Source organism: Dreissena polymorpha, chromosome 4 (genome assembly GCF_020536995.1).
Source record: "Dreissena polymorpha isolate Duluth1 chromosome 4, UMN_Dpol_1.0, whole genome shotgun sequence".
In the NCBI taxonomy this organism is placed as follows: domain Eukaryota; kingdom Metazoa; phylum Mollusca; class Bivalvia; order Myida; family Dreissenidae; genus Dreissena; species Dreissena polymorpha.
Genome location: NC_068358.1, coordinates 134,849,223 through 134,868,194, shown reverse-complemented (window position 1 = coordinate 134,868,194; position 18,972 = coordinate 134,849,223). Strand labels below are relative to the sequence as shown.

Below are 18,972 nucleotides of genomic sequence, written 5' to 3'. Positions count from 1 at the left end.
TCACAACACATTTCAGACAACCCAACCACGCAAGTCATAATGCACCCCATACAACTCCATGGTGCACATCACATCCTACAATGCATCAAGACAATCCCACTTCGTGCATCACACATCACAACGCATCCCAAAAAACGGTACCGTCGGCGACGACGCAAATCATACGTGAAAACGATTCCAAGCAAAACCTACTAAGTACATCAAACCTCACAGCGCATTCCAGAATATCCCAGAACGCACATTACACCACACAACGCATTTAATTCAAGCCAACCATGCATACCTCTACTCACATTGCATTCCAAGCTCTTCTACGACACAAATCGAGTTTCAGACACACGACGCACACCTAACCTGACAATTTATTCCAGAAAACACTACACTTTGCAATCCATTCGCGGTAACACCGTGACGCAAACCACAGCTTATATTACATTCCTGACATCCCACAGAGCATACTTCCCAACCGAACACAGTTCTAAGCATAACAATTTTAGGAAGCACTGGTAAAAGTGCAATTTCATATAAACTCTCAATGATGTGCTAAAAAGAGGAAACCGGCTTTGTGCTTGATTGATTTATTAAAACTAAAGACAATATTGCAATAAAGAAATCAACATGTTGATAGAAATCATACACGAACGTTACTATTCTCAATTTTGACAAATAATACAATATTTAACACGATGAAACATGCATGAAAATATCAAGGACATAAAATCATACATATATGGAAACCTTTGAAAGAAAATTATGCCTAAATTTGATCTTATAATAAATGCCTAAAAAATATTTAAATCTAGGAGAAAACAATACAACAACAATTGTGTCTATATTCAATGAATGAAATATGATCTAACTTCTAAGAACATAGACACAAAGCCTTTTCACTTATAAATGTTACATCAGTTCATGCAGCCATCAGTACAAGCACACAATCAAACAGATGTACCCACTTTTACTGATCCTACTGAGCTAAACAATAATAAATGAATTACAGAATAAATGAGCCATGCTCTTAACCCTTTGAATGCTGGGAAATTTGTCTTCTGCTAAAATGTCGTCTGCTGAATTTCTAAAATTAGCATTTTCTTCCATTTTTTTCAAAGAATACTATCAGAATAGCAAACAGTTTGGATCCTGATGAGACGCCAGATCTGTGGCATCTCATCTGGATCCAAACTGTTTGCAAAGGCCTGCAAAATTCGGTTCCTGCACTGAAAGGGTTAAAAGAACGGACTTAATGCCTGTATGTAAAGCATCAATACAAATAAGCCTGTGAGGTCCACATATGCTTATCAGGTTCAACACTTTCTTTTTTTGTGGAAATTTCGGTTTCAAAAAAGTCATTTTAAACAAAATCCAGCCCAGGTGAAAATTATCATCAGTGGTAAGCATACGCAAACTGCATATGCCAATCTGGCACAAACCTTTACACACATGCATACGCAAACTGCATATGCCAATCTGGCACAAACCTTTACACACATGCATACGCAAACTGCATATGCCAATCTGGCACAAACCTTTACACACATGCATACGCAAACTGCATATGCCAATCTGGCACAAACCTTTACACACATGCATAACACCCTGATATACCAGAATGTGGCTAATTTACAATTAGGATACAAAGTAAGATCAAACAATAATGAAGATATGGCAGTTCAGATACATCGCATATTTCCATGCATTTTCACTTCAATTCTGATTATTGTAAATATCATTGTTAAAACTAAACATTTAAAGATTCCATACACATATAACTATATTATTATTACATAAAGGTTCGTGATTACACTTGCGACAGAAAATGCTTAAGCATATTTGATTTTTACCCTATAGATTGTGATTTTGTAAGAAATACAAAAAAATTGTCTTGAAATCCCATGACCAATAAAAATAGTATCGGACTGCTTAAAGTCTGTATTTATTCTCACATACATATATACCTCTGTTGTAACTACTGTCTTTTAGCATCAGGCCTTTACTTCAAAGCATGACCATACTATGTAGGCAAGGGATTGTATTTTGTTCGTATTGGTTTTGCATATTTGTCGAAATAAGACAAGCATTTACACAATATTTGTTCATTCAGTAGGAATGATTAGAAGAATTACACATGAAACTTTTACAACATAAAGCGTTAACTTCTATTTCCAAGAAAACATTTGAATGATTTTATGGAAAGGCAATCTTCAATATTCTGTATTTTTTGTAACAATCTTTATATCATTTATAAAAAAAATGGCCATACTTTTCTATTTAGTTATGTAAAACTGAATCCAGGCTGTTTAGTACGCGGTGATGTGGTTTTACTTAGAGTGAAATATAAAAAATAATTTTAATAAATAATTAAACAATTATTTAAAAATTACAATACAATAATTTTTATTAACACATGGATGGATATTAATAAATAGAGAATATTATGTGAGTTTTGGATAAAGATCAAGTATATCATGCGTGGCTTAGAACCATGTTAGCGCCAGGCTTGCACAAACTCACATAATATTCTATTTATCCTATTATTTCCTCCCCTTTTCCATTAATTATTATAAAATATCACATTTTTTGACGATTTTATCTTTCTGTTAGTTGACAAAAATATTCTCCAATTTTTGGAAAAAACCAAATCTGATCTAAAAATAGCCATAGAATAAAGCTAAATTTTATACGATTGTTGTTATACTATCGAATTTTCATCTGGTAAAAGGATAAAAAGTTTTCTGCTTATGAACACACTCTCCAAAATCTACATATATGAGTATGCTGATCAATAAAGATTACATCAAGTTAGTTAGAACACATCAACAGTAACTTGAGCTTGTCTATGACTAGGGTCCCTTTCATTTGGTCTTGTCTTTTCTGTTTTTTTTGTTGCTTCCCCCACCCAACCAGCTGGTCAATGTCTCTGAGAAGTCTGGCATGGATGAGCGGTCGTTCAGTGCCTTCATCTGACTCTGCATCTCCTGGTAAGTAGGACACATAAACTTGGAAAATGAGCTGTGACGTGCAAAAATGGGTATCATCCCATATGCATTTAGGGTAGCTAGAGACCAGTCTGTGCTTTGACACAGTCTGGTAAGGAGCTACCCTGTCCGCTATAAATTCATGCAAGGTTTGTGGTTTGAAAAGGGGACTTTATGATTCCTCATCAGAGTATACACATGGACAGGCATATCTGGAGCTACAGTACTAGGTTATGTCCTTGGGCCCATTTTCGATCAAATGTAAAATGCTTGCTATTTCATGAATAGTACAAGTCATTCAATAGGCCTATTATCCAGGGATAATTTTAGGTCCACGTCTTGGACGCATAGAAATCCCAGGGGATGCAAACATTTGCTATACATGCGTCCTGCGGAAGCACAATTTTAAAAGTGCATAAATATTTTTTTCTTCTGCTCATCGGTGGGACCCAAACCTTTTCTCTGGGACCCATGGATTAAAAACCTATGAATCCCTGGGACTCGTACTTCTGATTTCTAAAATTATCACTGATTATCTATTGAAATACCAATAAGCATCGTGACCAAACAAGTCTGAATGTTAAAATTGTTACTAAATATCAATCAATTGTTACAAGACTGCCTATATGAGAAAGCCTGATTCAATTTAGCAGTGCTGGGCTGGCCAACTGTTTTCCCATCACTGGCCTAATATCAAGCATTTGCAGCGCAGATTGCAACAATCAAGGAAACACAAAATCACAGAAAATCTTGATCCGGTATTATGAGCAGGTCATGCAAAAATGGGTCTTATCCCATATGCTGCCAGCATAGCTCCATAAGACTGCTTAAAGGCACTTTGATAAACTTAATATCTTTACTTATCTTTATGATTTATGCAGCAATTATAATTGCAGAAAATATTCTTAAGACAAAAATCAACTTTTAATTGCATGCACAGTCTTAGTCTTGATTAAAAGCAAATCTGGTCAAATATCTTTTTCTGTAGTTACCTTATCACACGCAGCTGCTGTCATATACCATGATTTGTAACTTTGACAAATCATAATTTACACACCACATGAACAAAACATGCTAATTATATACACTGTGAAATAACTCAATCATATGAATGAATGAACAGACCACATTGTAAGAGATGTTTACAGTAAGCTGTCTGACAAAACAAATCAAAATCAACACAAGCATGTAAGTTATGCTCTTGTTAATTTCAATCCAGCTTGTTTATTTGAATAAATGCATGTAGAAAGGCTTGCAACATTTTCTTTTAAAACTAAAGACTAGGATCGTCTTTCCAAACATCTTCTTTTAATGACTGTGACATTTACGTAAGTTCCTTGACATTTCAAGTAGCCCCTATATGCAAGTTCTTTGACATTTCAAGTAGCCCCTATATGTAAGTTCCTTGACATTTCAAGTAGCCCCTATATGTAAGTTCCTTGACATTTCAAGTAGCCCCTATATTTCAAGTAGCCCCTATATTTCAAGTAGCCCCTATATTTCAAGTAGCCCCTACATTTCAAGTAGCCCCTATATTTCAAGTAGCCCGTACATTTCAAGTAGCCCCTACATTTCAAGTAGCCCCTATATTTCAAGTAGCCCCTATATTTCAAGTAGCCCCTGTATTTCAAGTAGCCCCTATATTTTCTGCAAAACTCATGATTCACCCTCTGGGAAAACAGGACTTTATGCATGTGGATAAAGTGTTGTCCCTGATAAGCCTGTGCAGTCAGCCTGTGCAGTCAGTGCAGGCTATTCAGGGATAACACTTTTTGCCTTAAACTGGATTTTCACTAAGTACAGACTTCCTTTAACAGAAAAATACCATAAAAGCAGAAAGTGATGTCCTGATTAGCCTGTGCGGACTGCACACTACACTTTATGCACATGCATTAAGCCCCATTTTCCTACGGGGAGGCTCAAATGTCTTTTGTACAAGATGTTTTGTAAGTAAGATGTTATGCAACTTCAGGTATGTCTAAAACTAAACCTTCTGTTACCTTTTGTGCTTCTGGGTCTGCAGCGTTCATCATCTTGGGTAAGATCATTACCAGCACCAGAGGGAGAACCATGGTCAAGAACTGGAAAATATAAAATAGCAGCACAGCCGATTATGATGTTGTACATAACTTTACAGCAGTCATATATACTCACATGAAATATTGCTGCTTGATCCTGCATTACAAAATATAAATACTACCTTTAATAGAATAAACAACAATGACATTATACGAATGAACAAAAATAAGCAACCAACAAGTTAAAGGTAACAAGAGGGCCAAGATGGCCCTTGTTCGCTCATCTGAGAGAAGTTGGTAAATTCAATCTTTACCAAACGTCAAACTTGACCTAGATATTGTTCAGACAAACATTCTGGTTAAGTTTCATCATTATTGAACATAAAAAAAAATCCAATTCAATTTTAACTTCCATTCAACCATAAAATTTACTTCTCATATATCACAACTGTGTGTATCTTTCCTTGATGTTTCTATATCAAAAAGTGAACTAGACACTGTGGTTACAAATATTTTTTGTAAACCCACTAATATGCATTTATACTTAGATTTTACGTCATCTCACCCCATGTGACGTCCTGTAAGCGGAGTATTCCATACAGTCAGGCAAAGCGCTACAGACGTATTATTTCTGATGATGATGTATTCAATCAGTCTTTATCTAGTTTATTTAAGTATTTTAAAAGTAGAAATTATCCAACAAATGTTATTGAAAATGGATTTTCTCAAGTGAAAAATATGACACAGGAAAGTGCATTATGTGTTACTCAGAGAAATACTGATTCAATAATGCCATTTACTGTATGTTTTAACACATTACTTCCTAATATTGCTAAAATTTTACACAAATACTGGGATTTGTTCTGATTATCAAACAAGGAAAGTGTTAAGTCTTTACATTCATTTAAACCTATTTTGGCCTATAAAAGACCTAAGAATATACGTAACAGCCTTGTAAGATGTTCAGTGTCTTATAACAGTACTGATATTCATTTATCGGGTCAATGTAACCGACCAAGATGTACACATTGCAATAATATAAACATATGTTCAAGTTTCTATAGTAGTGTTACTGGTTTATCGTATGATTTATGCTATGATGTTGATTGTACTTCGCGCAATGTTATATATCTTATTTCATGTAAAAATTGTAATAAACAATACGTTGGACAAACTAATCAGAATGTTTCCCGCAGAATGAATAGCCATAAATTTGATATCAGAAATTGCTCAATAAATCCTATTTCACATGTTGCTACACATTTTGGATCCACTGACAATGATTGCACTTTATCAGATTTCTAATTTGTATCTATTGATGTTGTTCAAAACAATCTAGACCGTTTATGTAAAGAAACATATTGGATATACAAATTAAAAACTATGATTCTTAACGGTCTAAATAATAAACTGTTGTATGACATATAGAATGTAAACATAATTTACATATACATTTGATGTTTGTCTATTACTATTTTTTTTTTATAAATTATATTATTACTAATAGACTGTTGTATAATCACTGATCCATCTTTGTATTATGTATTATGTAATATTATGTACTATATATTTTTCCGCCAAATGACGTTACGTTATTGTTTGTTTATATTAATGTACTACTGATGAAGGCTATGACCGAAACATGTTTAGTACCTAACACATTTTAATAAACAGTGACGTGTTTGTACGATTTATTTAATTTTATCATTATTGAACCAAAACTCTGGGGTATGGAGTGTTTTTGTTTTTGTAAGATTTTACCTGGTGACCAATATTTTGAGTTGACCCCGCTAACCAAACATCTAACTTTGCTTACAAAAAAATAAATAAATATTATGACCAAGATTCATAAAATCTGAAACAAAATTGTGACCTCTAGAGTGTTTACAAGGATTTTGTATAATATAATGAAAATCTGGACAATCTAAGGGCAATAATTATGGCATTAATTATGTGATTTTGCTCATTATCAAACTTGACTGAGAACTTTCAGCAACTTTGATAAAGAATGCTTGAGAAATGTGAATGCTAGAGTGTTTACAAACCAAATGTGGACGGGTGGACGGCGGACAAAGACCAATCCTAAACCCTCACCTAAGCAATCAGGTGAGCTAATCAGTGTGTTTCACCGATCTGAGCTATTTTCCAACTTGTCCGGAAAATCAATAAAACCAATGTATTGACTAATTTTCAGGATGATTAGGCAAAAATGTGACTTCTATAGTGTTCAACACAAGGTTTTTCTGTAGTCACATAAGGAAAACTGCCCCACCCCCCCTGGCAGCCATGTTTTTTGACCGATCAGGACCATTGGCGAACTCATCTAAGACATATATAAAACCAATCTTTTCACCAAGTTTTATGATGATTGGGCAAAAAATGTGACTTCTAGAGTGTTCACAAGCTTTTGTTACTATATAAATATAAGAAAACTGCCCCCCACAAGCAGCCATGTTATTCAACTGACAAAAACCATTTTCGAACTCAACTCTCATATCAAAGAAACAAATGTTTTGACCAAATTTCAGGAAAATTGGGCCAAAAATGTGACTTCTAGTGTTCACATGTTTTCACTATATACATATAGAGAAAAATGCCCCGCCCACTGGCAGCCATGTTTTTTCATCGATCTGGATAATTTTCGAACTCGTCTGAGATATCAATAAAACTAATGTTTTGACCAACTTTCATGATTGGGCAAAAATTGTGACTTCTAGAGTGTTTACAAGGTTTCTCTATAGCCAAATAAGGAAAACTGCCCGCCCACTGGCGGCCGTCTTTTTCAACGGACCGGAACCATGCTTTTGATCTCAACCAACATATCATTAAGACAAACATTTTGACAAAGTTACATGAAGATTGGCCATGAAATGTGACTTCTACAGTTTTTTCTTTTTTTTTTACCTAGTGACCTAGTTTTTGACACGGCACGACCCAGTTTCGAATTCGACCGAGATTTCATGTAGACAAAGCTTCTGACCAAGTTTCATGAACATCGGACAATAAATGTGACCTCTAGAGTGTTTACGAACAAATGTGGACGGACGGACAGACGAAGGACAAAGACCGGTCACATAAGCTCACCTGAGCAATCAGGTGAGCTAAAAAAGGAATTATTTGTTATAACATTTGATAGACAAAAGTGTATGTATTTGTTATACTATGAGAAGCACATATTTAATTTCATAAATACGCTGCAATATGCACAATGCATAGCTTTCTTCTGTACATACTTTCATTCGCAATGTCAGATACATAGCACAATTTAAAATTAATAGTTAACCCTTCCAGCGCTGGAATCGAATTTTGAAGGCCTTTGCAAACAGTTTGGATCCAGATGAGACGCCAAAGAACGTGGCATCTCATCAGGATCCAAACTGTTTGCTATTCTGATAGTATTCTTTGAAAAAAATTTGAAGAAAATGCTAATTTTAGAAATTCAGCAGAAGACATTTTAGCAGACGACAAATTTCCCAGCATGCAAAGGGTTACATACAATCATGATTACCATAGGATTAAACAAAAAATCTGTAATTTTCCACTGCTCTCTTTTCTGGAAATAGTTTGGTTTACGCCTTTCCCTAAATTCCAATGGATAATGGACCGTTTTTATTGGTGAAAGCTCCATCAAATTTATCTTTCTTGCTCTCTTTTTGCCCTTTGCGCTGATGTCTACCCGGACTGGCTCAAACATGTAGTTTGGATTAACAACTTCAACCATGTATGTTCCAGATGGCACTCCAGAAATTACAAACCGGCCATCTCCCCTGAAAAAGTAATTTTATACATTCATGACGGGTGTCAGGACTGGTCTAAATGCAAGTGGTTAAAGTATTGCTCTGAAATGTTCACATTGTTGCTAGTGTAAAACTATTAAAACAGTTTTAATAATCCATATGAGACACTAATGTGTGAGTGGGTAAAAACTAGCTGCCTTTCATTTGGCCTAGACTTTTGTTAACTAATGAAACCTTTATTAAAAATGTTGAAAAAAAGTTCATTTTAACAGTGAAACTCTGCGTATACCGTCAGACTGTAGCAAATGTCCAACAACAAATTTAAAGTCAGACAGTTAAATCCAGACCATCAGTTTTTCTGTCAAAACAAATTTAAAAACAAAAACAAACAAGAGATGTGTTTGTCAGAAACACAATGCCCCCTACTGCCCCGCTTTGATTTTTTTTATCATTTGGCAGGTACAGATAATCATCTCCCTTTAAAGCTTATTACTTCCCTTGGATTTTGTTTTTTGACCTTTGACCTTGAATGATGACCTTGACCTTTCACCACTCAAAATGTGCAACTCCATGAGATACACATAAATGCCAAATATCAAGTTGCTATCTTCAATATTGCAAAAGTTATGGCCAATGTTAAAGTTTTCGGACAGACACACGGACAGACATTGAGACAAACAAACGGACTGACAATTCAACTGCTATATGCCACCCTACTGGAGGCATAGAAAACAACAGTAAAACATTACAAAGAGGATATCAGATGTGAGTTCCCAAAAGCCAAATAAATATGATTGATGACATTTCTTGAATATCTCCATATAAGCTGAATTAGTAACCCATCATTTCAGGCCATGTTATATGTAACTGATCTGGATGTGAGGTGTCTGTTAAGGCGTTATGAGATTGTCAGTTTTATTTAATTTTTTACGGAAAGGGGCAAATGTTTATATTTTTGATTTTGGTTTTTCTTCTTGAATTTTCATAATATTTGACATTAAAACTTAGTTGTGCAAGAATAATAGAAAATATTAATTGCATATACTTATATTTTTTTTACCAGAATGAAAAGGTTATAAACTTCTCTTACAGTTCTTCATGAAAATACATTAAAGCCTCTATAACGCTCAAAATCAACAAAAAATTATTTTGTAAAGTAAAGTTAACACCTAAACAATCAGTGTTCCTTATAGCAATAGCTACAATTTCAACGCTAGATGTGGTATGATTACATAGATTTGTGTAGATACAAAATGCTCCTTTTCATTTATTTGTGACACAATTAATTCCCTTTTCATTTCACGCGAATATATCTATTCATACTACACTACACAAAAATGGTACCATGTTAAGTGTTCATGAGTGGTATAAATAGATATTGATGCAGGAAATTAAAATGGAATTAAATATGCAAAACAATAATAAAAACAAGCATTTTTTTATCTACAAACATCTATTTTACCAGACCACATCTGGCGTTGAAATTTCGACAATTGCCATAAGGAACACTGATTTTTAATTGTTAAACTATATTGTACGCAATTTTCGTTGATTTTAAGTAGCAATGGGGCTTTAAAAATAAACTCAATATAGCAAGGCATCTAATTAAATTTAGAATTTTGTCCCACTCTCTTTGTTTGCTTGTTACATTTGGAGATCAATGATTTTATTCTTCTATGTCTGTTGTTCAAAGTACCCTTACAATTTACATTCATCCTTTATTACAAACAATTGTTATATTCTCAAGCACATTTAATTCTAGACCTATTATATATTGCTTAGTGACAATTTCCATTCATTAATAATCAATAATCATATTTTGAAAACATATGCTCTGTTACACGGCTAAAATAAACAAGGGCTGTTTGTAAACACGCATGCCCCCCAAATGGGCTGAGAGTTGTAGTGGAATCCGTTTTTCGCTACTGTGACCTTGAATTTTGACCTAGTGATCATAAAATCAATAGGGGTCATCTGCCAGTCATGATCAATGTAACTATGAAGTTTCATGCTCCTGGGCCTAAGCATTCTTAAGTTATCATCCGGAAACCATTTTACTGTTTCGAGTCACTGTGACCTTGACCTTTGACCTAGTGACCTGAAAATCAATAGCCGTCATATGCCACTCATGATCAATTTACCTATGAAGTTTCATGATCCTAGGCCTAAGCGTTCTTGTGTTATCATCGGGAAACCATTTTACTGTTTCGAGTCACTGTGACCTTGACCTTTGACCTAGTGACCTGAATTTCAATAGGGGTCATCTGCCAGTCATGATCAATCTATTTATGAAGTTTCATGATCCTAGGCCTAAGCGTTCTTGAGTTATCATCCAGAAACCATTTTACTTTTTTGAGTCACTGTGACCTTGACCTTTGACCTAGTGACCTGAAAATCAATAGGGGTCATCTGCCAGTCATGATCAATTTAGCTATGAATTTTCAAGATCCTAGGCCTCAGCGTTCTTGAGTTATCATCCGGAAACCATTTGTTGGATGGACCGACTGACTGACGGACCGACTGACATGTGCAAAACAATATGCCCCCTCTTCTTCGAAGGGGGGCATAATGAGTTTTAATTAATAATAGTCATCAAGCACAAAAAATATGCAAATATAGAATAAAGCTGTATGAACTTCCTCTTTTTATTATGTTACGGTGTCTGACAGATATGACAATTGTCTGACAGATGTTAAGATTCCCAGGGATTTCAATAGTATTTGAAAACCAGGAGTCAAATGATTTGGGCTTGAACTGTTCAGGGGTCAAATGAACTTTTAAGGGATCAAAATAGTTTAATACTAAAAACTAGATATTTTGTTTGTCTATATTAGTTGATTGCTCTTCACATATTGTTTTGCACAATTTTAAATGCATCTTGCTTAACAAAAAACCAACTTTTTGTATAAAAAAATTTAATTTTATGTTTTTAATTTTCATGGTAACATTTGCATCAAAATGATGCAAGGAAGATAATTTGGAGGAGTCAAAAGTGACAAAATTGCAAAGTGCTTGCATCAAAAGGCAAGATTTTGCTTCAATTGAAAACCCTGAAATTCTGTCAGACACATTTGCTAACTCTAAAAACAGTGTTTTATGTTGATGTATTCTAAAAAACAAAGGACATTGTACCAATTTGTGGGGATCTGAGGGGGCTGGGTGGATTCTTGGTGCAGTCGAATGTGACTGCGACCTTCCATTAAGCCTAGAAGCCTGGAAGTTTAACCTTTCAGGTCAGGTTTTTTTCCTTCTCAGTGACCCGCCAAAAAACGGTCCTTTCCCCTAGGATTTTTTCCCCTCAGCAGGTGAATTTTCCCCTAGATATCATTTCTCCCCCCCCCCAAAAAAACCTTTAAACCTTTAAGTATATAAGTTAACCTTATCCAGTGTAGAAAATAGAAAAATATTGCATAATTAAATTATCTGTTGCCTTGAGTTTGACCAGTAAAATATGTTAAATTAATTATTTAAGACTTTCCTTTTTTCCCCAAAATCTGGCGTTTCACGCTATTTTTTCCCCTTAAAAAAGGCCAGACCCTTTCCCCAAATTCAGATAAAACAAGACTATTGCCAAGCAATATATGTCCCCTACCGGCTCCACCATTGTCAGAAATTCCACCATTGTCAGAATTTAATAAAAAAATTATTTGTTTCCATAGCAAACAGAAGTTTTGACATATGAACAAAATGAAATGACGTGCATTATGTCCATATTGCCATCTATCCATGTAAGTTTCATGAAAAAAAATGAAGATCTTTTAAAGTTATTGTAGGATCCAGAAAACTACTTTTTCAGCAGTATTTCTAGTCTTTTTGTTGCCATAACAACCAGAATTTTTGACGTAGGAACACAATGGAATGACGTGCATAATGTCCATATTGCCATCTATCCATGTTTCTAGTTTCATGAAAAAATATATACAACTTTTACAGTTATCGCAGGATCCAGAAAAGTGTGACAGATAGACTCACAGACGCACAGACCGAAAACCATAAGTCCTCTCCGGTCAGTGATTTTTTTTGCCCAAAATTACCGCCGATATTTGCAAAAAATGACGTTTTTTCTCAAAAATCTGACCAAAATTTCCCAAAAAATGATCAAATTTTCCCAATTAAGCCAATAAGATTACAATGTCATTTAGCATTAATTTCGTAGAACGAGTGCCGATCGAGCTTGTCGAGTCTTTGCCGAATGACAACTGACTTACAAATATTCGCGAATGTAGCCGAATACGATTTTACGTTGCTATCCACACATCTCTCTCTATATTGCGGAGGATACCGACGATAGTCAATGTATCTCGATTGCTAACGCCTGTTTTTACACACGTCCAAGATGGCGGCAAGCAGACAAGAAGTTTGCGATGAGCAGCGAAAATGATAAATAACACTAAAATTTACAGCGGATATCACATGGCAATTAGGATATAATTTAATGTGTGTGTCAATTAACACAAAATACTATGTTTGAGATGAACAACAACAAATATTTATTGGAAATGTTCACAGTGAATGTGCGTCACGGAAATCTGTGTTGGGAAATTGGAGTTCACAAAGTTAAAGCATTTAAGACGAGAACCGTTCGAAAATGGAAAGAGACAAACATGATTTGATTTATATGTAAGTGGATCTGTGTATATTCAGATTCATATGCATATTCTGCTTTACAGTACACTCCACGCGTTTTCTCCAATTTCCCTCCATACTCCGCAGTGATTGACCTGGAGGAAGATTAAGAAATCCCGCCAGACACAGCGTTTGCATGATTTTGGACGCGGCAGTTAATGAAGGCAAAACTGATAAGCCGACGCGGCGGCCCTCGGCGTTGGCAACGCGGGGGAAACTCCGCGTTTTACGAGATAACGATCAATTTAATTTTGTTTGACTTCCTGATTTTCAAATAAAATTACATTTATTACAAGTACATACATGTACATGTAGTATAATATTTACAATTAAAAACAAACAACCAAGATAGATCGATCCCGACGGGGTTGTAGAAGTAATTGTTGTTGTATAGAAAACTCGTTGATTTACAACAAACAAAACGTCGTCTTTTAACTAATACTTACCAATTAATATAAACACAGTTTGCAACATTGTTTTTATTTTGATAATTTAATCCAAAGTTTTCATGTTAGCAGGTGATTTTCTATACTGAACATGTAAACAAATGACCAAGGACCCTAAAAATCTCGCAAATCTGTCAATTGACAGTTTGACGCAATCAAAGAAAAGCTGCTTCCTGTCTAAATGCATAACTTACTCAAGTAAACACGTTCAACGAATGCATAAGGAATGGTTTTAATTGTCGGAACAAAGTCAATTCTCTGCTCGCTAATGCATTTATTTTCTCTTTGAAGTTAAGTTATTCCATTGATTGCTAAAAGAAGGTGGTAACTATTGAGTTGATAGTTGCATTTAATATTCACAGTTGTATTCTTGTTGCGTCGACATTCAAAACAATGTTTACCAGTAATTATGGACCAAATCGGCAGAGTGACATTCACACATGTTAATCCCTTTTGTCAAAATACTGCAGACAGCAATCTACACAATAGGTCAGTAGACAAGCTTTGCGTGTTTTCATAACGTCAAACACTTAAAATCCAGTACCGCCCAGATGTCTTCTTTAATCAGTTTACAGTACAATTACTGCTAAAATAATTACTCTACTAAAATACCGTAACGATAAAGATTCGGCGTGTATGATTTGAAATTATTTTGGAGGAAATATCAACTTATTCCCGATATAATTTTGTTAAAAAATACCAAAGAAACTTTTAACCGAAATCAACAAAATTCAATGTTCTCTGCGCTATAAAGTTTGTATAAAAAAAATCAATACACGCACGCTTTGCAGGAGTATACCTTGTAAATTGCAGCATAATTTTCGCGCCCTTTTGTCAGGAAATATACATGATGACTGTATATTGGAAGCATTTGTAAACGTCGTGTTAACATTAAAAATCGTAGTGTGTTTCGGATTACTAATTATTATTCTCATTTGGAAATTTTACGGAACATTTATTCTTGTCTTATATGTGTTATGATTTAAATATTAATTTGTCAAATGTCTTATATTCATTCATATTGTAGACGTACCTGTGAATTAAAAAACATAATTTTTATACGTATTAATTTTCTATACAATTATCTTTTTTATACATGTACTACAGTATTTAAACAATTTATTATAACAATGTTTTTATTTTTTGGTGTGCCCAATAGCACACTGCTAACACGGCGTTGCGCGGCGGTCACTGATAAGAACCAAAAATGTCTGCATTTACTGACTAGGCTAAAGTAATACACGCCGCGGGAATTAGCGAACTCGGCGTAACGCCGAGCGTTTTATCGAATTCACCTCGCTCTCTCAACACCGTGTGAACACTCGCTAGCAGAAAAAACCAGCGGAGGGAGCGCGTTTTTTGGGGAAAACGCGTGGAGTGTACTGTATTATGTTTGTCACGCTGTATAGTTTGGTGAAATAGCATTGAACTGAGGATGTCAATTGTGCAAGATATTAAAAGGTAAACAAATGAAATGTACTATTTTAGCTCCATTTAATACAACATTAACACAGCAAGAACACAAAAGCGTGTTTGTTAATATTTGTTAATGTTTTCACCATATCATATTTTACTTTAAAAAACATCCTGAATTAAATTCATACTCTTAAAGAGATTATGATTAAATCATAATGGTACATGTATATTGAAGAATCTATAGATTATTGCAAGTTTAATATGCATGTGGAAAGATATTAACTAAACGTTGTAAGAAGACATGAAAGCAACACTTTATAATATAAAAATGCTGTCAAACATGAACTTAGCAATTTTTATTCTGTTCTTATAATCATATTTATAATGTTTCCCAATTTCATGGTTTATCGCGCTATTTTTCCCAATTTCATGGTTTATCGCGCTTATTTTCCCAATCCAAACGCCACAGGCTGTAACAAAAACAATAAAAAAATCAATGCCGGTGAAACCGGTAGGGGACAAAAAACTGCAGGTGCACTCAATAACAACTAAAATCTACAGTGCTAAAAACATCAGCAGGAAAGTTTACAAATCAAGCAAACAAAACCAGTTTACAAATCAAGCAAACATGACCTATAAAAAAAGTAGTCATTTCAAATAAAACAAATCATACAAACTGGTGACGTACATTTAACATAAAATGTTGATGAGAAGTTGAGAACATAATGTCGTAAAACTGAAAATGTAAACAACCTTAAATAGGAAATAAATGTTCCTCCATCGACCGAAATCTGTGTATCAGGAAGCCAGTCTTTATTTGTAGTGGACACAACTTCTACTTTCCCTTCAATCGTGAATAAATCTGTGCCATTTGGTTCATCAGTTTCTGTCCAAACACCGAGAATTTGAACTAAAATGATGACAATCCATGTGAAAGACATTTTGTTTTTTTCAAAATAGTTCAACGTTGTAAAATCAGCTTTTGTTAAGAGATCGCATACTACCAATAATCTCTTGTTAACAGATCACATTCTACCAATAATCCAAAGCAATGACATCAATGAAGGAGTAAGATTCAATAATGTGGAAAGAGATAAATAAGTATGTTCTTTATGTAACCTAAATCAACTTGATGTTCAATTAAACTTTCGTTTTGATGTACTTTCTTGAATGCAATTACAGATAAATTAAGTCCATATCCGTTGTGTCACACCCACAATATTGTAAACTTTAAAAAACTTTTGGACATCGATGGAGGAACACTTTTGTTAAAATGAGCTATCGCAAAAAAAAACACTTATTGTTTTGTGATTATATATTTTTTCTTATCGTTATTCTGCTTTTTTATTTAGATTTGTTTCATGTTATAAATTCAGTTCTATATCATTGCCTTATGTAAATAGGGGTCACTAGTTTTATTTTGTATAATTTGTATGGTATTATACGCCTATGTAGGTCATGCCTTAAAATTAAAAGCCCAAACTGTTACTTTTTGATTAAGGTCAGGAACAAATTATAAAATGAGCCCGCAATACTAAGTTTATATTTGTATTAGAGCTTTGTAAGCTGGATAACAATAACTTACTGTATATCACTAAGAATAAATAATAAATATAAAACCTCATTGTATGCACATCTTCTTCTTCTTTTTCTTCTTCCTTTTCTTCTTTTAATTTTTCTTCTTGTATTGTAAAGACCCCCTTTCTGGGACATTGTCGTGAAAGAAACAGTTCAAAAGTCGTGGTGTGGCGCATTTTAAAGATTTAAACATTATTTTAAATAGCCCATTGGACGATGTTTTGTGTGTGCTGTCTCTTTATTGAAAGCGTCAAGGCTAGGAGCCATCACAATGTGATTTGGCAGTTGATTGCTCAGTCTTGTTGCCGACGAGAATAAAGATTGTCTTCATGCAGCATGGAATGATGTACATTATACTATCGCCTCTTGTGGATGATATAGCAGTACGGGGTAAGGGGTAAGATTGAACGCCAATCAGGATGTTTATGATTCGGTACATCATTGTGATCTTAGCTGTTTGACGTCTCTATTGGATGTGCTTCCACCCAATTTTAGTTATCATCAGTGAGCTATTCTAGTGGTTCTATAGTCCCCTCGCACGTAACAAGCGGCGATTCTCTGAACGGCTTCAAGCTGGTAAATGCATGTTTGTGTGTTAAGGTCCCAACAACGTGCACAGCGTACTCCAATGTTGGAAATGGGTCACTTTTAGGCGGAAGCTATGGTCCTCAGTGCTGGTCACACTTCTTTATTGGTGGTTTAGTATGGTGGCCTTTATTTTGGTGTCACACGCCTTCTCTCTTCAGCGAGGAGACATCAGAACTGTCACAGCGCTTGCTTTTTATTAAAGGGGATTTTTTCACAGATTTTGAAGTTTGTCATTAAATGCTTTATATTGATAAATATGAACATTGGATCTTAAAAACTCTAGTAAAAAATCAAGAATAAAATTAAAAAAAGGAAAAAAAAGTAGCCGGTACCAGGGCTCGAACCAGTGACACCCGGAGTCCTGGAGTAAGTCTGAAGTAAAAAGCCCTCTCGGCTATTCCGCCGGATATACACAAGTAGAGTATTTTATACCTTATATAAGCAATCTTCGTAGTTTCGTACATTTAAACGACAACAACAGAACTCTCCAAATTATTCAATCGTTTCGCGTTGCAACGCTTTATAATTTTTATGTTTTCAAATCGTCAAAAGATACATATAATGGCTATATTTGACTATGGGAAATATTCAGTAATACTGTTTCCTCACAAATATCATAACTAAAACGAAAATTTGCGAATCTGAAACAACTTTTTTCAATTTTGTCAATTTACCAAACCGTGAAAAGATCCCTTTAAAGGCGTAGTTTCTTGCAATGATCGTCAATTTGCTTACATATCAGCTGTAGACTCGCTTGCACTCGTACTTGGATCATTTACGAAGGTTTTACGTTCATCTTTTTTTGTTCTTGTTTATTTTGGTTACTTTATTTTAATCGTTTAGTTCTTTGTCTGAAATCTTCAGAGTTCAAACGCTTTACTGCAACATTTTGGCGAACGGTTTAAAACCATAATTATTATGTTTCAATACTTGTATGGTACGTGGAAATTTGATTTGACGCATTTTCTAAAAAACAACAACAACTGTATTATTGTTTTTATAATGTATCTACCAGCAGTATGAGTATGTCAAATCTCAATAACCATAAATATGGATCTAAAAAGTTTAATAAAAAATACATGTCAACTCGCTCTATTAAACAGGTTTTAGTGCATGTGATTAAAGTGTCGTTCAAGATTAGTCTTTGCAGTCCGCACAGGCTAATCTGAGATGACACTTCGTTTTTATGGAATTTTTCGTTTAAAGGATGTCTTCTCCTACCGATCATCCAGCCTAACAAAGAATTGTGCCATATAAGCCTTTGTGGACTGCACAGGTTAATATGGGGCGACGCTTTCTGATCATGCATTAAGCCTAGTTTTGCCAAAGCGTGGCTCACATGTTACTATTGTGTTGATTGCGCCTTCTTCATACGTATAAGCTAAAAATACCCATTGTATAATATAATTTGTACTCATTAACCATCTACCAATTAAATACGATATCAGTGTTATACACACACATTAATAGTTATCAATCAACTGCACTTGTTTTTTTATATTAACCTACGGTTTCATAGCGCGATAAGTCAATAGGTTTATAATGGGCATTGATAATGCTTTAAAGCAGTTGTTAAATTTTATTAGTC

The 18,972-nt window shown here is 34.6% G+C and overlaps 1 protein-coding gene across 3 annotated transcripts; it reads right to left on the bottom strand.

Annotated features, from left to right (window-relative positions):
- Positions 1-562: 562 nt before the first annotated feature.
- Positions 563-16,197, bottom strand: LOC127876699 (ER membrane protein complex subunit 7-like). Of its 3 annotated transcripts, none has more exons than XR_008048032.1 (5): positions 15,972-16,197; positions 8,502-8,760; positions 4,976-5,056; positions 1,575-2,975; positions 563-1,526 (listed from the first exon to the last, which is right to left on the bottom strand). XR_008048032.1 is itself a non-coding variant. In XM_052422108.1 (4 exons), the coding sequence occupies exons 1-4, from the start codon at positions 16,157-16,159 to the stop codon at positions 2,853-2,855; spliced, it is 651 nt and encodes a 216-aa protein (XP_052278068.1). In that variant the 5' UTR covers positions 16,160-16,197; the 3' UTR covers positions 563-2,852. The 3 variants fall into 3 exon arrangements, 1 of the variants encoding a protein (XP_052278068.1); XR_008048033.1 differs by having other exon boundaries at positions 563-1,478; XM_052422108.1 differs by having other exon boundaries at positions 563-2,975.
- Positions 16,198-18,972: the final 2,775 nt, after the last annotated feature.

Coding starts and splice junctions, on each gene's coding strand:
- LOC127876699 (XM_052422108.1), bottom strand. CDS start 16,159: ATGTCTTTCACATGGATTGTCATCATTTTAGTTCAAATTCTCGGTGTT. Junction 5,057..8,501: donor ATTTTTTGTTTAATCCTATG/GTAATCATGATT, acceptor TATATTTTCCAG/TTCTTGACCATGGTTCTCCC. Junction 2,976..4,975: donor CAGACCCAGAAGCACAAAAG/GTAACAGAAGGT, acceptor CCTACTTACCAG/GAGATGCAGAGTCAGATGAA.